Consider the following 24,968-nt stretch of genomic DNA (forward strand, 5'->3'; position numbering starts at 1 on the left):
TTTCCAGAATGGTTGTACCAGTCTGCAATCCCACCAACAATGGAGGAGTGTGCCTCTTTCTCCACATTCTCACCAGCATCTGCTGTCACCTGAGTTTTTGATCTTAGCCATTCTCACTGGTATAAGGTGGAATGTCAGAGTCATTTTGATTTGCATTTCCCTGATGACTAACATTTCTTTAAGTGCTTCTTGGTCTTTAGATATTTCTCAGTTGAGAATTCTTTGTTTATCTCTGTACCCCATTTTTTAATAGGATTATTTGTCCAGCATGTAGAAGAATGCAAATTAATCCATTCTTATCTCTCTGTACTCAGCTCAAGTCCTAGTGGATCAAGGACCTCCACATCAAACCAGACACACTGAATCTAAAAGAGAAAGTGGGGAAAGGGGGTTTTCAGCCTGGTTCTGGAGGTTTGTTCTTGTTGTTGTTGTTGTTGTTGTTGTTGTTTGTTTGTTTGTTTTGTTTTTTAAATAGCTCTTGAGGGGAATTATCAGTGACATAACTATTTATTATGTATGTATATGTATAACATAACCATCTTAATTTAACAGTACAGCTGCCTAAACAAGACCTTAACAAGTATGACAAGCAATACACATGGTAACACGAATGGGGGAAATTTACCCCTAGACAAAGGCAATAAAGGAAGAATAGTCTTCTCCAGGGATTAGCTCTCTAAATGGATTAGCTGAGACTAATTGGTCAGCCGTGAAATCATGTACATCTAAGTAATACTAAATGGAGTGAATATGTTGTACTTATATGTTTATGCATATATAAATGAATATGTGTGTTTGTGTGTGTGGTATGTGTGTGTGTGTGTGTGTGTGTGTGTGTGTGTGTGTGTGTGTAAAACAGTAACAAAAAATAGACAGCAATTTGAGAGAAGGCTGTGGGAGGGGTTGCATAAAGAAAAGCAGAGGAGGAATGTGATCCAATTATATCTTAACTTAAAAACTACTTCCCTCATTTCAGTTGTTATCTGTAGGTAGTCTTTTCAAATTACCTATAGCTCTGCACAACTGTGGTGGTTTTTAATATGCTCAGGCCCCTGGAAAGTGGCATTATTAAGATGTGTTGTAGAGAGAACATTTTGTGTATTGTATAGATGCATCATCTGTCAGTTTAAAAACCCATGTCATATGGCTTAGGTAGGAAAGAGAAGGTAGGACATCAGGAGGAAAAAGAACTTGGGGAAAGAAGGAGGGCGTGAGATTCACCATGAAGATGTGAAAAGTAGCACTTACCGTACCAGAGTCTCATTTCCGGGAACATGGGACTAGGAGGAACAACCATATTTTCTACAAGCGTGTTACTGTAGGGGTGAACTTTGAGGTGCCTATGCTCAACCTCTGCCCAATGTTGAGCAGATCCTCTTCCTGGCTGCCTTCAGATTAAGATGTAGAACTCTTAGCTCCTTCTCCAGCACCAAGTCTGTCTAGATGCTGTCATGCTTCTCACCATGATGGTAATGGATTGAACATCTGAAACTGTAAGCCAGCCCTAATTAATTATTTCTTTATAAGAGTTGCCTTGGTCATGGTGTCTCTTCATGGCAATGGAAACTTTAAGTAAGACAACAGCCAAATTCAAATGTAAAAGTTCTTATAATACCCCCTCAGACTGAATAAAATATGCCTTATGAATTAACAAAGAAACACATATCAGGATGTGTCTGTGATGTGGTTTATGGAGAGATTTAATTGAATATAGAAGACCCAACTCAGATGTTGAATACCATCTGTGAATGGGGGTCCCAGACTGAATAGAGATACCTGATAGCCATCATTCATCTCTCTCTGCTTTCCAGGTATGAATGCAATGTCATGCTACTTCATGTTCTAGTCTCTGCCTGTTCCTCACCATGATGGACCATATTCCCTCAAACCAAAATAAAGATTTCCTTCCCTTAAGAGTTGTGTTTATAAGATAATTTGTTGTATCACTGAGAAAAGTAACTAATGATCCAAAAGAATACAACACTGGAATGGGCAGATGAAAAGGTCATAACCACGATAAAGTAAGGATGGGGATTGTGTCACAGTTTCTGTGTGTTTTCCAGCCATGCTCCCTTCTCAAGACATGGATATCTTATTCACCTTGACAGCTCACTGAACATCTATGCCATTATATAGGCATGGTTGATTAAATTCTTGTCTATGGGTGACTGATCTCAATTTAAAATGCATTTATCTACCTAGGAGATTGAAGAGAATATTAGAAAATGGGAAGTGAAAGTAACAACCCACTTGTTTCTCTGGGGGATAATTCCCATTCTGAAATCTGCTATTGGTCTATCAAGAGGCACCTTGTTGGAAGAAATTCAGGCACAAATAACAAACGACTCTCAGAAGATCCTCGCAGTATTTGAGCTCTATGCCAGAAAGTAAAAGAACAAAAGTAAAAGAACAATAATTATGTGTTCTATCCAGAGGTATGAATCGGTGATGCCAGATGTGAAGTCCTCTCCTCATTTTTAGCATGACATAGCAGCTGGTATTTCAGTCACTGGAAGGAAATTAAGGGATTCAGTGTGTAGCCTTTGTTCTATCTCTGCAGGAACTCCTCAGCTCCCAACTTTTAGCCCTTTTGCCTGCTAGTTGAAGTTGCAGGAAAAAAGGACACTTGGAAAAGTGATTGAGGTGACCTATGAAAGTGGCTCACTATTCTCTTAACCCAGAAGACCTCACAAAATCATGCAAATCAAGGGGTTCAAACCTTCATGTTCATTTTAAGAACAGTCAGGAAACACACCAGGCCATCAAGAGTATCATATCCACAAAGCCATCAAGTATCTGAAGAATATTTGTGTATATAAATGGTAGACTTGGTAGGTGTGCCCAGGTCAAACAGTGAGGCTGGACACAGGGGTGATGGTCAAAAAAGAATGCTAAATTTTTGCTGCACATGCTTAAAAATGCATTTTGTAATACTAAACTTAAGGGTTTAAATGTAGATTCTCTAGTCATTGAACACATCCAGGTAAACATGGCACCTAAGATACACTGATGACTTTACAGAACTCATGGCTGGATTAACCCGTACATGACCTCTCTGTGCCACATTGAGATGATCCTCACTAAGAAGGAACACATTGTTCCAAACCAGAAGAGGAGGATGCACAGAAGAAAAAGATATCCTAGAAGAAACTGAAGAGACAAAAACTCATGGCACATGAATAAATCCAGCATAAAATAAATGCAGATAAAAAATAAAAGAAGAAAGAAAGAAAAAAAAACAAAAGTGATTTTAGCATTTATTTCTAAGTACTAAATAGTTTCCTATGAAAACTCTCTAAGAACAAAAGGGAAGGAAGGGTCTGATAAGAAAAAGGGGGATAAGGAGTGCTAAGAAAAGGGATGAAGAGAACGCTTTCCTCTCTTCTCAGCACTTACATATCTTTCAAAATACATGACCACGTGATAAAGTTCACCACAAGTTTACATATAAATCCACATCATAAATAGAATAAGATTCTACCGAGTATTCAACAGAGAATGTTTACATGCATATCCATTATGGGTAATTATCTGTCTAAGCATTCATCACCTGTCATCAGCTCTGCAGGTTCATGGAGAATTAAAAACCGTAACTCCTGTGACCATGGTATTAGTGAAGTTTTGTATAGATAAACCCAGTCAATATTTTATTTTCTGTCCTAGCACCAATAGTAAATCAATAGTTCTTTTTTATGACCTTTAAGTTTTACAACCTCTTGAACATGATCTAGTAGCAGATGCCTGCTTGCTATCTCAGACGCAGTTAATTCGGGACACTAAGGACTGGTAGAGTTGTCAATGCAGTTTTGGTTATCAGCAAGAAACTGATAACATGCCTACTATAAAAAAGCTTAATATTTACTAATTAATTCTTATAGGATCATAATTAAGGATTAAGAAATGTATTTTTCTATATAGCATCACTACAAGACAGTACATCTTCATTGTTCTGCAGAGATCTTAAAAGGGTGGGTAAATAACTACTGATTGTTATATATGTTTAATAATAACAGGAAAGGCATATTGAATTTTTCCTAAAATGGATTTGTCCTGGCCTTGCCTACCAGCGCAAATCCACCACAGATTTCCATACAATACAAACCCATTTCAGGAAGATCACTGCTAGTTTTTACCTTCTCCCTGAATGGCTCATTATTCTATTCAACTTATTTTCTCATTTTGAAAAATTACCTTTTGAGAATATAATTACCTCATTTTCTTTTCCCTTATCCTTGCTCTAAAGCCTCCCATATACCTCATTACTGTTTCAAATTCATGACCTATTTTTATTAGTTGTTGTTGCACACATACATGCATACATGCTTATGAATATACAGAGATATTACTAAACTTATAAATAGAACTGGCTTGATTCTTATCTACATGCTAGATTTTCTTTCACAAACTGTTATGTGCTCTGATGACAACTAAAGAAATACTGATCTTTATATATGATCTAAAATGTCAAAAAGAATCTAGTGAAATATTCATGTTAACATACTACAGACATATAAGACATTTCAATGTGAAAAAAAGAAAAAAGAAAAAGAAGCCAGGCATGGTAGCACATGCATATGGAGGAGAAATTGACAGAGCCAATCAGAAAACACACTGCAGCTTTGAAACAAACAGAATTAACTGCCATATGACTTAAGTCACCAAAATGGACCTTGCTGAATTTTTTCAATGTACATCTTACAAAATATTTTTATTTTAAAGCTCTTTACACTCTTCAATATGCAACACCAGCTCTTTCTGGCTTTAAAAGAACAGTTAGCCAAATAATATAAAAATACATTTTAATTTTATCATTCTTTTTTTTCTCCATCTTTATTAAATTGGGTGTTTCTTATTTCCATTTCAATTGTTGTTCCCTTTCCTGGTTTCCAGGTCAACATGCCCCCCCTTCCCCTCCCCTTCTAAATGGGTGTTCCCTTCCCCATCCTCCCCCCATTACCGCCCTCCCTGCCAACAATCACGTTCACTGGGGGTCCATTCTTGGCAGGACCAAGGGCTTCCCCTTCCACTGGTGCTCTTACTAGGCTATTCCATTGCTACTTATGCAGTTGGAGCCCAGGGTCAGTCCATGTATAGTCTTTGGGTAGTGGCTTAGTCCCTAGAAGCTCTGGTTGGTTGGCATTGTTGTTCATATGGGGTCTCAAACCCCTTCAAGCTCTTTCAGTCCTTTATGATATCCCATTTGTCGATTCTTGATCTTAAAGCATAAGCAATTGGTGTTTTGTTCAGGAAATTATCTCCAGTGCCCTTGTGTTCAAGATACTTCCCCACTTTTTCTTCTATTAGTTTGAGTGTATCTGGTTTGATGTGGAGGTCCTTGATCCACTTGGACTTAAGCTTTGGTGATAAGCATGGTTCAATCTGCATTCTTCTACATGCTGACCTCCAGTTGAACCAGCACCATTTGCTGAAAAGGCGATCTTTTTTCCATTGGATGGTTTTGGCTCCTTTGTCAAAAAGCAAGTGACCATAGGTGTGTGGGTTCATTTCTGGGTCTTCAATTCTATTCCATTGGTCTATCTGTCTGTCTCTGTACCAATACCATGCAGTTTTTATCACTATTGATGTGTAATACTGCTTGAGTTCAGGAATAGTGATTCCCCCTGAAGTCCTTTTATTGTTGAGGATAGTTTTAGCTATTCTGGGTTTTTCGTTATTCCAGATGAATTTGCAAATTGTTCTGTCTAACTCTCTGAAGAATTGGATTGGAATTGGATTGGATTGATGGGGATTGCATTGAATCTGTAGATCGCTTTTGGTAAAATGGCTATTTTTACTATATTAATCCTGCCAATCCATGAGCATGGGAAATCTTTCCATCTTCTGAGATCTTCTTCAATTTCTTTCTTCAGAGGCTTGAAGTTCTTATCATACAGATCTATCACTTGCTTGGTTAAAGTTACACCGAGGTATTTTATATTATTTGTGACTATTATGAAGGGTGTCGTTTCCCTAATTTCTTTTTTGGCTTGTTTCTCTTTTGTGTAGAGGAAGGCTACTGATTTATTTGAGTTAATTTTATACCCAGCCACTTTGCTGAAGGTGTTTATCTGGTTTAGTAGTTCTCTGGTGGAACTTTTGGGATCACTTAAATATACTATCATATCATCTGCAAATAGTGATATTTTGACTTCTTCCTTTCCAATTTGTATCCCTTTGATCCCCTTTTGTTTTCTGATTGCTCTGGCTAGAACTTCGAGATAATTTTATCATTCTTAATCACTCAGCCATCTCTTAATTCTAAAGTCATATATTTTATGATTAGGGCCAATAGTGTTATGAGTTATAGGAATAATGAATTTTCAAGTACAGTAAGATTAATTTAGAAAAGTATGTCTGAATTAATATAAAACTTAAATCGGGGACACTTTTAAAATGCAGCTATATCATGAACAAGTGGGAATAATCAAAATCAGCTTCTGAGGCTTCCATTATATCTTAAAGGGACCCTATTTAATAATTAGATATTAGGAACTTGAACTTAGTAATACTTTGTATCAAAATGAGTACTTCTAAAGTATTTAGGGTCTTATATATGTTCTAAGGGTTTCAGCTTTCACTTAAATTATTAATAGCATTAGCTGGCCATTCAGAATTCTTTTTAAATTATTTTTAACATTAATTATCTAGCCATTTAGAATTGTAATATTAAAACACAACTAGTATTATTAATTAGCTTAGAATTAATTTGATGAAAAAGGTCTATTTATTTTAGTAGTCTTATGATTTCTAGGGTTTTGGTTCATGAATTATTACTAATTTTATTTAATCAAATGTCCCTTTGAACAGATTATAGAGATGTTCAAGATCCTTTGCCTTTTAGAAACAAACGAACGAACAAACAAAAAATCCTCTTGGGACTTCTTTCATTTCATATCCATTTTTTAACCCAAAATCTGCATTTCCCAACCCTGCATTTTTTCCTTTCTATACCCAGAGCAATCTGGTTTTTGCCTCTACTCTTACAAGAAAAATGACAACATATGTTTCAGTTCTCACCATACTTAATCCATATGGTATTGATGGTGACTGCTTCAGTGAAATAATCTCTTCTCTTCACAGTTTGGTAAATACTATGCCCTCCTACCTCTCTTCTTGGCTATTACAGCATTGTTTCCCAGGCTCCTGAAAGGAGCATCACTTTGAATAGTTGGCTACCAATAATTTCTTTTTGATCTGATATGCAACAGCATACATGATGGGGGTTCTGAAACAGTTTCCTACTCATAACAAAATGCTTCAGTATCAGGCTGTCATATGTTTGGTAGATGAATTTTAAAGCTTGGGATAAAGCAAATATGGGAAATTGTCAGGAGACATTCAGGGAAAAGCTAAAAACTAGCAGTGATCTTCCTGAAATGGGTTTGTATTGTATTTAAATCTATGGTCGATTTGCGCTGGTAGGCAAGGCCATGACAAATCTATTTTAGGAAAAATTCCTAATAAATTCCCATGATTCAATAAATTGATGCCTACTTGAATCCTCTTTTAATGTTCCAAGGAGCTAAAACATTAGAAATAACAACTCTCACTTGTTAAGGAAAGGAAAGGAAAGGAAAGGAAAGGAAAGGAAAGGAAAGGAAAGGAAAGGAAAGGAAAAAGGAAAGGAAAGGAAAGGAAAGGAAAGGAAAGGAAAGGAAAGGAAAAAGGAAAGGAAAGGAAAGGAAAGGAAAGGAAAGGAAAGGAAAGGAAAGGAAAGGAAAAAGGAAAGGAAAGGAAAGGAAAGGAAAGGAAAGGAAAGGAAAGGAAAAAGGAAAGGAAAGGAAAGGAAAGGAAAGGAAAGGAAAGGAAGGGGAAGAAGGGGAAGAAGGGGAAGGGGAAGAAGGGGAAGGGGAAGGGGAAGGAAAGGAAAAGGAAAAGAACTGTGAGAATTCTATAATTTCATGGGATTCTGACCTTTAAAGAATTTGTTGTTGTTGTTGTTTCATGATTTTTATTTTAAATTTGTACTGTGTAGTGTATTAAAGGACATTTATGATAGTTCTAGACTGGGAAAAACTGTCAAATGGAAGTGACCAAAACAAAAAAGAAAGAAAAGAAATACCTAGGGGATACAATAACTATTTAAAAGTCTGAGTCCATAGAGAGGGTCTTTAGAGCATTGTTTCAGTCTTTAAAGGAGTCTGAATCCCAGGGGCTTCACTTCTTATGACCTTGTACATGTCATGAACTTTTCTGTGCCTTGTTTTTCACATCTTTAATTTGGGGATCATATTATCTTTTGATATTATGTTAAAATTCAATGAGTTCATCTATATGAAATACTTAGAATAGCTCCTGACCAATATTTGAGCTATAAGAGTATAGCAATACTTTGCAAATAATTGAAAAATTAAAAAGTAGCCACACCCAAATAAAAACCTGTCCCAGGTTTAATTTTCCTATTTTATCAATTTAGCAACACAACTAAACCAGTGAAGAAAGAATGATAAGCAGAGACAGATTAAAGATACATAATGACTTCTGCAGACATGATGCTGTGAGGGCATCCTTTTCTGTAGATAAACCTGCCCAAAGTCACTTGCTTCAGGTCTGTTTTATTAAGTGTGGTGTCTGACTTGGACTACTGTACAGAATGTTTGTAACAGCGAAGTTTTGGAAGTGGTATAGATACTGCGCCCAGTAAAATGTAAGTCTGTCTTGCTCCTCACAGCTGTTCTTCCCCATTATTGTCTTTAAGCCACACTTCCCTTACAGTTTTCTATGGCTAGGAAAGGAGAAAGACTGTTTGAAATGACTATCAGGGCACCACAGTAAATTCCTGAAGCTCCAGCTCCTCAAGCTAAGGCAAGGAGGTCGTGTAAGCCCAGGAGTTCTAGGTCTGCTTAAACAACAGACTGAGACATGTCTGATTTATAGGAAGGAAGGAAGGAAGGAAGGAAGGAAGGAAGGAAGGAAGGAAGGAAGGAAGGAAGGAAGGAAGAAAGAATTCAGGGCGAAATTTTGTTAAAGAAACAAGCAGTTGGGTCTATTGAAAGAATTGATTTGGGATATTAAAAAATGTGCACTTTCTCCAGTTATTAGCAGTATAAAATGATTTTTTTTACCTAGAAGGCTCACAGTCTCCAAAACCTATGTATGTCCTTTTAGAAGAAAGAACACTTTCCTTTTCCAGAGATGAATGACTCACAATATCATGTGGAAATGGGCTGAATTAGGATGAAATATACCAACGTTGGTTTACTGATATTCCAAACTATTATAATGCAGCATGTTAAACTCATTCAGCTGTCCATAGAAGAGTTATTCTCAGTTAACCACTGTTTATTACCCTGCCATGATCATTAACAATCTTTATTCTGTTTCGGACATGGCTACTGACATAGTGGGATTTTATATCAGCATATACTGTGGGCACATTTATTTGCCAGACAAGGCTGCTGTGCTTCTTTCTCTTCTCGGTTTTAGCCTGGTTTTGTCCAGTGCTCTGCTTTTTTGTCTTCTTCTCTTTTGTAACCTTGACTAAGAGGTTGTCCTGAGAGAAGCTGCACACTGGTGTTTTAGAGGATAACAGAAAAGAAAGGAAGAATAGCAATTCTTGTCATCTTGTGTGTTAAAAGAAAAAGACTGTAACCCAAAGGGGTAGTTATTATTCTAAAGCACAGTGAAGGACAAGCGAGATTCACCATTACTGTGTGAACTTGTTTTAGGTTGTGTATGACGTGTCCCACTGTTTTATTACAGCACATTCTGGCTGTTCATAGTGCACTGGGATTTTCTCATAGTCACTGGAGAGCTGTTATAACTCTTCCAGAACTAAAACTTGATCTGCAGATACTGGCTTAGTTATAAGTCTTCAAACATAACTCTAATAATTTTAAAAAGCAATAATTAATGTTCAGTGACTGTTAATTCTTGTTTGAAATAATAAGGACTGCTATTTTGATTTAATAGAAAAAAGGTCGTTTTAAATGAAAATTTAAAGGTAGTGTTATAGAATGGCAGCTCACAGAGCTGGTATACTTCGAAAAGTTATGCTTTGCATTTTGGATTCATCACTTACTAGCATAAGATGTTTTATTCCTTCAAGTACTGTTTTTTTCAATGACAAGCCAATAAGAATAGGCACAGAACTATGAATATGATATGACATGATATATTATGAACACAGATAAAAACCTCCATTATAGCCTATACTTTTCCTCTTATCCCATTTTCCTCTTAAATCTTAAATCATACAATATGAAGCTGTATGAAAAACCATAAATAAATTCATTAGAAAATAGCAGTTTTAAAAATGAACAAAATGGGGACTAGCAAGATGACTCAGCAGTTAAGAGCATTGACGGCTCTTCCAGAGGTCCTGAGTCAATTCCTAGCACCCACATGGTGGCTCACAACCATCTGTAATGGGATCCAATGCCTTTTTCTGTTGTGTCTGAAGATAGGAACAGTGCACTCACATACATAAAATAAATAAATATGTCTTTAAAACAATGAAATAGTTTTCATTTTGGAATATAGATTATTTGTAATAACTTAAGATTAATGTTTTTCTTTATATAAAAGAGAACCCTTCTTATGCTAAACAAATAATCTGTTTATGACTATATGACTCGAGATTTCTACTTTCAAATACAAGATGGCTAAGACTGATTTTCTGAATTAAGTTGTTCCTTAAAATATTTGATTTCACTTGTTGTGAAGAATCAGTATTTTCATAGAACTAATATAGCACAGTGAATTATTTTAAAATTTCCTGGCTTTATATGACGGTTATACCACCTCATCGAATACTAGAATTCTTCAGGAGGATTGCCAGACCAACCTGAGCTACATAGCACGTTCATGAACCTGTGCTACAGTGCAAGTGCCTCCACCTAAAAGGGAACAAAATCCATCCAAAGAATAGGAATATATTTAATCCTTTATAGGCTCCCTTATTAATGTGCCACATAAGATATTATAATCACCATCTTCATACTATAATAAAAACCATATTTGCCAACATTTAAAAAATATTTTATTATTTTTTGTGTTGGTCCTGACTATATGCCCATGCGCTACTTTCCTCCTTGCTGCCTATAGAAGCCAGAAAAGGGTACAGGGTCTCCTAGGATTTATGAATGGTTGGGAGCCACCACGTGGGTGCTGGGAATCAAATTTGGATGCTCTGGAAAGCATCCAAAAGGAATATAACTAAATACATAGAAAATATGATTCTATCCTACTTCATAGACTACAGATAAAATTTTAAGTAGCCTTTTCATAGCATTATTAATGCTCATTTGTTTTTCTGAAAAAAAAATTGTCTTTTTCAATTCTTAGTCTATACTGATGTTAGAAATCTGAGTCCTCTCTTTTTCTCCCCCCCCCCCTTTTTTTTAGAAGGATCTTGTTTTGGGTTTTGCTCTACGTTATGTTTGGCAGGTTTTGTGGTCTTGAATAAACATGGCTTTAACTGCAGTGAATCCTAGCACTGGAGAGCAGAGATGGATGGGAGTGGAGGAAAGTGATGTTCAAAATTAGACTCTATTAGTCTTTATAACTTACATAAATATTTTTAACCTAAAAGGTTTTAGACTCTTTACAGCCTATAAATTCAATATAGATTAATGTTAATAGTTTTATACAACTAAGAAAGAAATAAAACAGATTAGATCTAAGTAACATGCATGCTCACTATATTTTATTGACTGTATCATCAATCTTAGCAGTGTGTTCTAATTGGGGCTTATGGCTTCATATTACTTAATATTAAATTTACCTTTCCATCATAAACTTTTCAAATTGTATGTGAAATAAGAACTTAGCTCACTACTACTTAATCCAGTGCTGTTTAGAGAAACTGCAATGGTTCTGTTTTAGAGCTCTGAGGGTGATGGTTCTGTTTTAGAGCTCTGAGGGTGATGGTTCTGTTTTAGAGTTCTGAGGGTGATGGTTCTGTTTTAGAGTTCTGAGGGTGATGGTTCTGTTTGTTTTAGAGCTCTGAGGGTGATGGTTCTGTTTTAGAGCTCTGAGGGTGATGGTTCTGTTTTAGAGCTCTGAGGGTGATGGTTCTGTTTTAGAGCTCTGAGGGTGATGGTTCTGTTTTAGAGCTCTGAGGGTGATGGTTCTGTTTTAGAGCTCTGAGGGTGATGGTTCTGTTTTAGAGCTCTGAGGGTGATGGTTCTGTTTTAGAGCTCTGAGGGTGATGGTTCTGTTTTAGAGCTCTGAGGGTGATGGTTCTGTTTTAGAGCTCTGAGGGTGATGGTTCTGTTTTAGAGCTCTGAGGGTGATGGTTCTGTTTTAGAGCTCTGAGGGTGATGGTTCTGTTTTAGAGCTCTGAGGGTGATGGTTCTGTTTTAGAGCTCTGAGGGTGATGGTTCTGTTTTAGAGCTCTGAGGGTGATGGTTCTGTTTTAGAGCTCTGAGGGTGATGGTTCTGTTTTAGAGCTCTGAGGGTGATGGTTCTGTTTTAGAGCTCTGAGGGTGATGGTTCTGTTTGTTTTAGAGCTCTGAGGGTGATGGTTCTGTTTGTTTTAGAGCTCTGAGGGTGATGGTTCTGTTTGTTTTAGAGCTCTGAGGGTGATGGTTCTGTTTGTTTTAGAGCTCTGAGGGTGATGGTTCTGTTTTAGAGCTCTGAGGGTGATGGTTCTGTTTTAGAGCTCTGAGGGTGATGGTTCTGTTTTAGAGCTCTGAGGGTGACGGTTCTGTTTTAGAGCTCTGAGGGTGATGGTTCTGTTTTAGAGCTCTGAGGGTGATGGTTCTGTTTTAGAGCTCTGAGGGTGATGGTTCTGTTTTAGAGCTCTGAGGGTGATGGTTCTGTTTGTTTTAGAGCTCTGAGGGTGATGGTTCTGTTTTAGAGCTCTGAGGGTGATGGTTCTGTTTTAGAGCTCTGAGGGTGATGGTTCTGTTTGTTTTAGAGCTCTGAGGGTGACAGTTCTGTTTTAGAGCTCTGAGGGTGACAGTTCTGTTTTAGAGCTCTGAGGGTGACGGTTCTGTTTTAGAGCTCTGAGGGTGACGGTTCTGTTTTAGAGCTCTGAGGGTGATGGTTCTGTTTTAGAGCTCTGAGGGTGACGGTTCTGTTTTAGAGCTCTGAGGGTGATGGTTCTGTTTTAGAGCTCTGAGGGTGACGGTTCTGTTTTAGAGCTCTGAGGATGATGGTTCTGTTTGTTTTAGAGCTCTGAGGGTGATGGTTCTGTTTGTTTTAGAGCTCTGAGGGTGATGGTTCTGTTTTAGAGCTCTGAGGGTGATGGTTCTGTTTTAGAGCTCTGAGGGTGATGGTTCTGTTTGTTTTAGAGCTCTGAGGGTGATGGTTCTGTTTTAGAGCTCTGAGGGTGACGGTTCTGTTTTAGAGCTCTGAGGGTGATGGTTCTGTTTTAGAGCTCTGAGGGTGACGGTTCTGTTTTAGAGCTCTGAGGGTGACGGTTCTGTTTTAGAGCTCTGAGGGTGATGGTTCTGTTTTAGAGCTCTGAGGGTGATGGTTCTGTTTTAGAGCTCTGAGGGTGATGGTTCTGTTTGTTTTAGAGCTCTGAGGGTGACGGTTCTGTTTTAGAGCTCTGAGGGTGACGGTTCTGTTTTAGAGCTCTGAGGGTGATGGTTCTGTTTTAGAGCTCTGAGGGTGACGGTTCTGTTTTAGAGCTCTGAGGGTGACGGTTCTGTTTTAGAGCTCTGAGGGTGATGGTTCTGTTTTAGAGCTCTGAGGGTGATGGTTCTGTTTGTTTTAGAGCTCTGAGGGTGACGGTTCTGTTTTAGAGCTCTGAGGGTGACGGTTCTGTTTTAGAGCTCTGAGGGTGACGGTTCTGTTTTAGAGCTCTGAGGGTGATGGTTCTGTTTTAGAGCTCTGAGGGTGATGGTTCTGTTTTAGAGCTCTGAGGGTGATGGTTCTGTTTTAGAGCTCTGAGGGTGATGGTTCTGTTTTAGAGCTCTGAGGGTGATGGTTCTGTTTTAGAGCTCTGAGGGTGATGGTTCTGTTTGTTTTAGAGCTCTGAGGGTGACGGTTCTGTTTTAGAGCTCTGAGGGTGACGGTTCTGTTTTAGAGCTCTGAGGGTGACGGTTCTGTTTTAGAGCTCTGAGGGTGATGGTTCTGTTTTAGAGCTCTGAGGGTGATGGTTCTGTTTTAGAGCTCTGAGGGTGATGGTTCTGTTTTAGAGCTCTGAGGGTGACGGTTCTGTTTTAGAGCTCTGAGGGTGATGGTTCTGTTTTAGAGCTCTGAGGGTGACGGTTCTGTTTTAGAGCTCTGAGGGTGATGGTTCTGTTTTAGAGCTCTGAGGGTGACGGTTCTGTTTTAGAGCTCTGAGGGTGACGGTTCTGTTTTAGAGCTCTGAGGGTGACGGTTCTGTTTTAGAGCTCTGAGGGTGACGGTTCTGTTTTAGAGCTCTGAGGGTGACGGTTCTGTTTTAGAGCTCTGAGGGTGATGGTTTTTTTTTTAGCTCTGAGGGTGATGGTTCTGTTTTAGAGCTCTGAGGGTGATGGTTCTGTTTTAGAGCTCTGAGGGTGACGGTTCTGTTTTAGAGCTCTGAGGGTGATGGTTCTGTTTGTTTTAGAGCTCTGAGGGTGCTATTTTTCCATCTTTATTTACTTCCATTATGTACTCGTATCTTACAATATACGGATACCTTTGAGCCTCCTTCTCTTGTACTGTCTTCTCCTCTTGCTGCTCCCCTACCCTTTGCTTCCCAAATATTTCCTCTTCTGTTTTATTGCCTTTTTAAAAAATTCAGTCTTTGCATGCCAGAGACCCGGGAGTCAGTGTGGGTGAACTTAGGTAAGACTCATAGCAGTGGGGACATGGAACCTGGAGGGACCACCTCCATTAGCCAGGCAGGACCCTCAGTGGAGGGATAAGGATATCAATCCACCCACACAATTTTCAACCTAAAATTTGTCCTGTCTACAAGAAATACAGGCACAGGGAATGGAGCAGAGACTGAGGGAATGGCTAACCAATGACCACCCCAACTTGAGACCTATCCCATGGGCAAGCACCAATCCCTAACACTATTAATAATACCGTTATGCTTGCAGACATGAGCCTAGCACGACTCTCTTCTGAGAGGCTTCACCCAGCAGCTGACTGAAACATGCAGAAACCTTCAGGCAAACACTGGACAATGCTCAGGGACTGTTATGGAAGAGTTAGGGGAAGGATTGAGTGAGGGCCCTTGGATTGTACAAGAATCACCCAGGTAGAGTAAGAGGCTCAACTAACCCAAACTCCTTTGGATTCTCAGAGACTGAACCAACAACCAAAGAACTTAAATGGACTGGATCTAACCCCCACCCCCATCCTGCACACATATGGCAGATGTGCAGCTGGGTCTTCACATGGGTCCTCCAACAATTAGAGCAGGGGCTATCCCTAAAGCTGGGGGTGGGGTGCGGTGGGAGAGGGACTATGTGAGGGAGGATTGGAAAGGAGGGAGCAATGATCTGGATGTAAAGTAAATAAATAAGAAAACAGAAAAGAAATAGAGTCCTTGGACTTTAAAGACAGATTTTACTTGTTTTGCTTACCTGGAGGTCATTATTCATTGCCAGTCCCACCGTAGTCACTCAAATGTCATAGTTCCATTCCTCTGTAGAGCTAAATGAACCTCCAGCATGCCTTATGTCTTACGGATAATCTCCTGATGGTCATCCCAGCCAGCTCTAGGTCTTGGCTATTCTGAATCTCACCTCAGTGCCAATTTAGATTGCTATATGTACCTGTGCAGGAGTTCACGTAACTGGCTCATATAAGCATATAATTTCACATAAATACATAATACAAAATGGCAGTACTATGTTTTGTGCTACTTCAGAAACTGTTTTAAATTTTGTCCTAATTCCAAGCCAAATTTCATTTGACAAATTTTTATAAAATTCAAGTCAACAATTCTATAGTTTTAATAATTGTTTTTACATTTATTTTGTGTGAGTGCATGTATATGAGTTTATGGTGTGGCATAAATTTGAAGGTCAAAAATCAGCTTATAGGAGTTGTTCCTCTCCTTTCACCACATGGATCCTGAGAATGAAGAGCAGATCAGGAGACTAGGCTCTGCTTGCATTTTCTTACTGCCACAGCTTTCTGTCTCTGAAGCATCAGTTTATAAAATAAAACATTGTAGCACAGTACAATCCAAAGATTTGGTGATTTGAATTTGTATATGCTAAGGAAGAACAGTATGAAAATTCTTTTCTTTTTGTAAGTAAGCTACTTAGTTTCTATAAGAGGAGGAAACTTTGCATACACAGTAGAATCTGTGTTCATAACATAGAGTAGTCTCAGGTCTGAGCTGAAGCATTTCAGGGCGTGCTCATTTTCCTCGGTGCTGTGATGGCGTGCATGCATGGTGTAAAGAGAATTGTAGTGTGTTCAAACCCTACATACTATACAGCACAGCAAGTGCTGCCAGTATGATCCTGGCTCCTTTAGCCATTGGAGTTTAAGTTCCTGCTTGGTCACTTCATGTTTGGAATCCTTTTCGAGACTCACTGCTTTCAATTATAGGCCTGCAGTTTAAGATGCTGGGATTTGAGAAAAGCAAAATTACATAAGAGGGAAGTATTGAAATTAACCTATGGAACTGCCCTGACAGAAGGCAAGGTGACAAAGCTTTGTGATCTCCATCTGTTTGTCAACTTCCAGTGGTTGTGACAATGTTCTTGGTTAGACACGTTATAAGGAAAAGTTACTTTGGCCTATGGTTTTACAGCTTTTATTCTTCTAGCTGGCTCTCTTGCTTTGGGGCCTGAGGCAAGGCAGACCATCTTGTGTCAATGACGGTACTGAGGGTGCCTGGAAGAGAATGGGGGACAAGAGATGAGAAGAAGGATGCCAAGACAAGAGTCTGATCAAAGCGACAATTTTATTTTTTCCCAAGGCTGAATTTATACCATAACAGGGGTAACAGAGAGAGGGGGCAAGTGGGAAACATTTACGCAGGGCAAGGATACAGTATTCGTGTGGTCAGCTGATGTCATCAGGATGTTGGTTTTTCAGAGAGGTTATAGGTCATCACATTGGGTATCTTGACATCAAACGTATTTCTCAGCAAGGTCAGAACTTTGTCATATCATTATTCATCCTGACCACCAGATTTGTACTAGTCTTCTGCAGCTGGCTGGGGATTTTCCATGAACCCAGTCATACTTAACTCTAACCATAATATTAACATCAATAATGGATGGTTTCAAGGGCATCACTCCCAACAATCTTGGTGGGTACCATGTGAAGCAAAGCCATCCATTGTATGGTAGCTGGAAAGCAGTGATAAAGTAATGTTGGTGATTAGTGTTGACTCTATTCCCTTTTTGTGGCATACTCACAATTTCCTCCCACTGTGTCTCACCTAACACTCCACCACCTTCCAATGTTACTACAGTCTTGCAAACAAGTCATTAGCATATGTGTGCCTAGGGAATGGCATTTAAGATCTAAACTATAGTAAAGAGTTCCTGGAGTGAGGTCCACAGCCAAGTAATACCATTTTTCAGCCACATTGCTTCCAAGTTGGGTCATGTGACTAGCTTTCATCAGAGAAATCTAAGCAGATGTGATTGAATAATTTTTTGAGCAGAGAACTTAAGAAACCAATTTGTCTGTCGTTCTCTCCTCTTGCTTCTTCCACAGCTTCTTCAGTTTTTTTTTTCTTTTAGACATGGGCCATTTCTTTAGAAATCTGCAGTAATATTCCAAATTAAAATTAAAATTTGGAAGTCTACAATTTATCCCGGCTCTGACTTTTAACATAACCCATGTGAATATTTACTTGACCTATAGCACTTCTTCTTATAATGTAATCTTTTATGAAATATATCTTTGTTTTAAAATTAAATTTATTTTCCTTGCTAAAATGAAAATTTTTTCCAAGTCCAAGGACAATAACATAGCCCAACTATATTCCAATACCTATCACACTGCATATCATCGTTTGATGAATGCATGTAGAATCCATGTCAGAGCATGGATTTTTTTCTATAGAGTATATCCTGATTACAGTTTTCCTTACCCAGCTCATTCCAAATCCTCTCTGCCTCTCCACTCATGCAAATCCACTCTCTTTGTCTCTAATTAAAAACCAAGCAAGCATCTAAAAAATAAAAATAAGATAAAATAAAATAAAAAATCCAAATAGGACAAAGCAAATACACAAAAGATCCAAAGAAAAAGCATAAGAAGCACATCCAGATGCAGATACACCCATATTTACACACAGATCACATAGAAACACAAAACCAGAAATCACAGTATATAAGCACAAGGCATGCAAGCTTACAAAAAGAAAAAAAAATCGCCCAGACAAAGCATTATGAAGGGAAAAAAAAATCCCCAAAATACAATAAAATTTGGTTTGTATTGACTACTGTTGGGCATGAGTCCTACCCTTAAGTCTGGTTTAAATACTTAATGAGACTTCATTGGAGAAAACTAATTTTTCCTTTGTAAGTCAATCAATGCTAGGTAGGAGTGCTCCCGGAAAATTACATTTGTTTTTCTCCATAGAAGTAAACCCAAAGTAGCTGAAGCCTCTAAAGATTGGTGTACAGCTCCCAGGTCTGTGGTGACCAGGACAGCACCTGGTTGCAGCTATCCAACCCTTCTTACAAGTGGTTTATTCTGCAGCTTCTATTATACTGAGAAAAACAACAGGATATTGACGCTATCTGTGGTCTGATGCATTTTGAAAAATTATGACATTTACATAATAAAACTTAGTGAGCTTTATAATGCTCTAATTCTCAAACTCCTTTATTTCACTGAGTCTGCAAATAGAAATCATTGGTTTTCATACAGTATCAACCTGAGGGAGTGTGTCAGTTCCCCAACCCTGTTTCTCCTTTTGTCATCACTTGTTTTTATTCTTGTTTCACAGAATGGATCCATTACAGGAATATCCCCATAATTCATTTGACCTGCAATGTCTGTTAAATTCATTTCCTGGAGATTTGGAGTTTAAGCAGATCTTCAGTGACATTGGGGATCAGATCGAGCAAAATGCTACAAGGTGACTATTGCTACTGTTTAAGTTAAGATGTTTCCAAGGTAACTGTTGTCTACTGCTTAAGTTAAAGTGTTTCCAAAGTAGCTGTTGCTACTGTTTAAGTTAAAGTGTTTCCAAGGTAACTCTTGCTACTCTTTAAGTTAAGGTGTTTCCAAAGTAACTCCTGCTAGTATTTAAGTTATTTCCAGATTTTCTTCACACAGCAATTATCTAGTGTTGGTTTTGGACTATCTCTTTTATTGCCATGTCATTCTTACTACTAACATCCTAAAAGATATTGATTAGACTCTATTCTCAAAATTCAACGTAATTGTCTTCATCTGGTCATTACTCTTATGCACCTAAGCTTCTCATTCCTACTATATTTGCTGGTCATAACTCCACAGAGTCTATTTATCTACTCTCCACACCCCAAACTCTAAGATTACAGATGCGTTCTAGAATGCCCAAATTTGACATGTTTGCTATAGTCTGAACACAGATACTTTCTGAGCCTGATTACCTTTAAAAAGTTATAAAATATAAACACTACTAGATGGGTTCCAGTTATTACATTGTTATTAATTCTTATTAGAGATTGCAGTATCACAGATTTAATTTTTTTCTGGGGTGTAGGGTGGGGACAGTGTTTTGAGGCAGGGTTTTTCTTTGTTGCTCTGGATGTTCTACTCACTCCGCAGACCAGGCTGGATTTGAACTCAGGGATCTGCTTGCCTCTGCCTCTCAAGCACTGAGATTAAAGGCTTGTGCCATTGTGCCCGGCTCTAGATTTTCATTAGTAAATTTAGAAATTAATATTCTTGGATTGTATGATAAGGGCAAAAATTTAAATATGAATATAAAGTATCAAAGTAAAATGATGGTATCAGGTCACAATTGCTGAAAACAAAGCCTAAAAATACCAATTATTTTGGAACAAGGGATATACATATCTGTAATCCCAGAACAATGGAGGGAGAGGCAGGAGAATAGCAGTAAGTCTAGGGGCTAAATAGTGACACCCTGATACAAAACAAGGTTAAAGATAATTACAATTGAATTTTTTCTTATTTTTCTTTTCTTGGTTTATTATTTTCATAAATTCCATTCCATTTTCTGCAGTTGCTTTTGCTCAAAGTTGTTATGAAATATTCCTTTGCATCTTGTGGTTTTGAACAGTCATTGGAATTTTTATCAGGAAATTAGACAGTAGAGGGATTCACTTCCCATGCTACAGTCTGAATCCAGCATGAATAATCTCCCTGACCATCATATTTTCTTGGTCAGGAATTAGAACTTCTAAAAGATAAAGATCATGGCAGGTTGTGCTTACATATGTTCTGTGAGTGTGTTTTAGAAAAACCCCTCTCTTTCACAACTTCCCGTTTTTTAAACATTTAGATGATATTTTTTGAAGGTTTTAAAATTTTATTTTATATTTTTAGATATTTATATCTCTACTTTTTCTTTGAAATGCAGTCATTTAAAATGATTTTATCACACATAAAAATATAATTATTGTATTACTGGAGCCTGTTATGTTTTGGTACCTGCATTTTTATATTTTAATAGGACATCGACTTGGATGAGTAGTAAGTCCTCTTAACCACAGAACTATTTCCCCCCATCCCTTAAACCATTGTTATTTACCTATGTACTTAACTGATATTATTATACATTTATGTATATGCATTTGTTTATGTCTGTGCATATGTGCTCATGAACATGAGTATGTGGACATGTATATCTGTTCACACTTCTCCAACACCCAGAAATGGACATTGGGTTCCTTGCTCTCCCCTTTCTCTCTCTCTCTCTCTCTCTCTCTCTCTCTCTCTCTCTCTCTTTCTTTCTTTCTTTCTTTCTTATTAGATATATTTCTTTACTTACATTTCAAATGTTATTCCCTTTCCCGGTTTCCTGTCCATAAGCCCCTATCCCCTCCTTCTCCCCCATACAGGTATTCCCCCCTATCCATCCCCCTTACTGCCCCCCCCATATTCCACTGCACTGGGGGTTCAACCTTGGCAGGACCAAGGGCTTCCCCTTCCACTGGTGCCCCAACAAGGCTATTCTCTGCTACATATGCAGTTGGAGCACTGGGTAGTGGTTTAGTCCCTGGAAGCTCTAGGTGGTTGGCATTGTTGTTCTTCTGGGGTGACAAGCTCCTTCAACTCTTTCAATCCTTCCTCTAATTCTCCTAAGGGAGTCCTGTTCTCAGTTCAGTGGTTTGCTGCTAGCAATGACCTCTGTATTGGACATGCTCTGGATGTGTCTCTCAGGAGTGATCTATATCCGGTCCCTTTCAGCATGCATTTTTTAGTTTCATCAATCTTATCTAGTTTTGGTGACTGTATATGTATGTGTGTGTGTGTGTATATATATATATATATATATATATATATATATATATATATTCCATATGTGGGGCAAGCTCTGAATGTCCGTTCGTTCAGTTGCTGCTCTAAACTTTGCTTCCATATCCCCTCCTATGGATATTTTTCCCCTTTTAAAAAGGAGTGGGAGCATCTGCATTTTGGTCATCCTTCTTCTTGAGCTTCCTGTGGTCTGTGGATTGCATCTTGGGTAATTCGAGCTTTTGGACTAATAGCCACTTATCAATGAGTGCATATCATGTGTGATTTTCTGTGATTGGGTTACCTCACTCAGGATGATATTTTCCAGTTCCAACCATTTGCCTATGAATTTCATAAAGTCATCGTTTTTGATAGCTAAGGAGTATTCCATTGTGTACATGTACCACATTTTCTGTATCCATTCCTCTGTCGAAGGGCATGTGGGTTCTTTCCAGCTTCTGGCTATTAAAAATAGGGCTGCTATGAACATAGTGGAGCATGTGTCTTTGTCATTTTGGAGCATCTTTTGGGTATATGCCCAAGAGAGGTATAGCTGGGTCCCCAGGTAGTGGAATGTCCAATATTCTGAGGAACCTCCAGACTGATTTCCAGAGTGATTGTACCAGTTTGCAATTCCAACAGCAATGGAGGAGTGTTCCTCTTTCTCCACATCCTTGCCAGCATCTGCTTTTACCTGAATTTTTTATCTTAGCCATTCTCACTGGTGTGAGGTAGATTCTCAGGGTTGTTTTGATTTGCATTTCCCTTATGACTAAAGATGTTGAACATTTCTTTAGGTGTTTCTCAGCCATTCGGCGTTCCTCAGCTGTGAATTCTTTGTTTAACTCTGAACCCCATTTTTTAATAGGGTTATTTCTCTCCCTGCAGTCTAACTTCTTGAGTTCTTTGTATATTTTGGATATAAGGCCTCTATCTGTTGTAGGATTGGTAAAGATCTTTTCCCAACCTGTTGGTTGCCGTTTTGTCCTAACCACAGTGTCCTTTGCCTTACAGAAGCTTTGCAGTTTTTTATGAGATCCCATTTGTCGATTCTTGATCTTAGAGCATTGGTGTTTTGTTCAGGAAATTTTTTCCAGTGCCCATGTGTTCGAGATGCTGCCCTAGTTTTTCTTCTATTAGTTTGAGTGTATCTGGTTTGATGTGGAGGTCCTTGATCCACTGGACTTAAGCTTTGTACAGGGTCATAAGCATGGATCAATCTGCATTCTTCTACATGTTGACCTCTAGTTGAACCAGCACCATTTGCTGAAAATGCTATCTTTTTTCCATTTGATGGTTTTGGCTCCTTTGTCAAAAATCAAGTGCCCATAGGTCTGTGGGTTCATTTCTGGGTCTATCTATACTTTTTATCACTATTGCTCTGTAATACTGCTTGAGTTCAGGGATAGTGATTCCCCCAGAAGTCCCTTTATTGTTGAGGATAATTTTAGCTCTCCTGGGTTTTTTGTTATTCCAAATGAATTTGCAAATTGCTCTTTCTATCTCTATAAAGAATTGAGTAGGAATTTTGATGGGTATCGCATTGAATCTGTACATCACTTTTGACAAAATGGCCATCTTTGCTATATTAGTCCTGCCAATCCATGAGCATGGGAGATCTTTCCATCTTCTGACATCTTCCTCTATTTCTTTCTTCAGAAACTTGAAATTCTTGTCATAAATATCTTTCACTTGCTTGGTTAAAGTCACACCAAAATATTTTATGTTATTTGGGACTATTGTGAAGGGTGTCATTTCCCTAATTTCTTTCTCAACCTGTTTATCCTTTAAGTAGAGGAAGGCTACTGATTTGTTTGAGTTAATTTTATATCCTGACTGTTTGCTGAAGCTGTTTATCAGGTTAAGCAGTTCTCTGGTAGAACTATTGGGGTTACTTAATTATACTATCATATCATCTGCAAATAGTGATATTTTGATTTCTTCCCTTCCAATTTGTATCCCTTTGACCACCTTTTGTTGCTATGGCTAGGACTTTGAGTAATATATTGAATAAGTAGGGAGAGAGTAGGCAGCCTTGTCTAGTCCCTGATTTTAGTGGGATTGATTCAAGTTTCTCTCCACTTAGTTTGATGTTAACTACTAGTTTGCTGTATATTGCTTATACTATGCTTAGATATGGAGATTGAATTCCTGATCTTTCCAGGACTTTTATCATTAAGGTGTGTTGAATTTTGTCAAATACTTCTCAGCATCTAAGGGAATGATCATGTGGTTCTTATCTTTGAGTTTGTTTATATAGTGGATTACATTGATGGATTTCCATATATTAAACCATCCCTACATCCCTGGGATGAAGCCTACTTGATCATGATGGATGATCGTTTTGATGTGTTCTTGGATTCTGTTTTCAAGAATTTTATTGAGTATTTTTGCGTCAATATTCATAAGGGAAATTGGTCTGAAGTTCTCTTTCTTTGTTGGATTTTGGTGTGGTTTAAGTATAAGAGTAATTGTGGCTTGATAGAAGGAATTTGGTACTGCTCCGTCTGTTTCAAAATGTGGAATAGTTTGGACAGTATTGGTATGAAGTCTTCTATGAAGGTCTGATAGAATTCTGCACTAAACCTATCTGGTCCTGGGCTCTTTTTGGTTGGGAGATTTTTAATAACTGCTTCTATTTCCTTAGGAGTTATGGGGTTGTTTAGATGGTTTATTTGTTCCTGATTTAACTTTGGTACCTGGTATCTGTCTAGAAAATTGTCCATTTCCTCCAGTTTTCTTGAATATAGGCTTTTGTAGTAGGATCTGTTGATTTTTTTTTTTAAGTTGCTCAGTTTCTGTGGTTATCTCTCCCTTTTCATTTCTGATTTTGTTAATTTGGACACACTCTCTGTGACCGCTGGTTATTCAGGCTAAGGGTTTATCTATCTTGTTGATTTTCTCAAAGAACCAACTTCTGGTTTTCTTGATTCTTTGTATAGTTTTTTTTCATTTCTACTTAGTTGATTTCAGCCCTAAGTTTGATTATTTCCTGCCTTCTACTCCTCTTGGTTTTATTTATTTCTTTTTGTTCTAGAGCTTTTAGGTGTGCTGTCAAGCTGCTGACACATGCTCTTTCCTGTTTCTTTCTGCAGGCACTCAGAGCTCTGAGTTTTCCTCTTCTTACTGCTTTCATTGTTTCCCATAAGTTTGGGTATGTTGTACCTTCATTTCCATTAAATTTTAAGAAGTCTTTAATTTCTTTCTTTATTTCTTCCTTCACCAAGTTGTTATTGAGTAGAGCATTGTTCAACTTCCACGTGTATGTGGGCTTTCTATTGTTGTTGTTGCAGATCAGTCTTAGTGTGTGGTGGTCCGATAGCACACATGGGATTACTTCTATCTTCCTGTATCTGTTGAGGCCTGTTTTTTGACTGATTATATGGTCAATTTTGGAGAAAGTATCATGAGGAGCTGAGAAGAAGGTATATCCTTTTGCTTTAGGATAGAATGTTCTATAAATATCTGTTAAATCTATTTGGTTCATAACTTCTGTTAGTATTTCTATGTCTCTGTTTAATTTCTGTTTCCATAATGTATCCATTTATGAGAGTGGGGTGTTGAAATCTACTATTATCATGTGAAGTGCAATGTTTGCTTTGAACTTTAGTAAGGTTTCTTTTATGAATGTAGGTGCCCTTGCAATTGGAGCATAGATATTTACAATTGAGAGTTCATCTTGTTGGATTTTTCCTTTGATGATC

At 38.0% G+C, this 24,968-nt stretch overlaps 1 protein-coding gene across 11 annotated transcripts in view; it reads left to right on the top strand.

Moving 5' to 3' along the window:
• Positions 1 to 24,968, top strand: part of Kiaa0825 (KIAA0825 homolog) — a 561,100-nt gene that overhangs the window by 39,682 nt on the left and 496,450 nt on the right. For all 11 annotated transcript variants that reach the window (NM_001419450.2, NM_001446612.1, XM_087617477.1 and 8 more), the window contains exon 2: positions 18,800 to 18,931. In NM_001419450.2, coding sequence (NP_001406379.1) covers positions 18,801 to 18,931 — 131 coding nt within the window. In that variant the 5' untranslated portion in view covers position 18,800. The remainder of the gene's footprint in view (positions 1 to 18,799; positions 18,932 to 24,968) is intronic.

Source organism: Rattus norvegicus, chromosome 2 (assembly GCF_021556685.1).
Source record: "Rattus norvegicus strain SHRSP/BbbUtx chromosome 2, alternate assembly SHRSP_T2T, whole genome shotgun sequence".
Taxonomy (NCBI): Eukaryota; Metazoa; Chordata; class Mammalia; order Rodentia; family Muridae; genus Rattus; species Rattus norvegicus.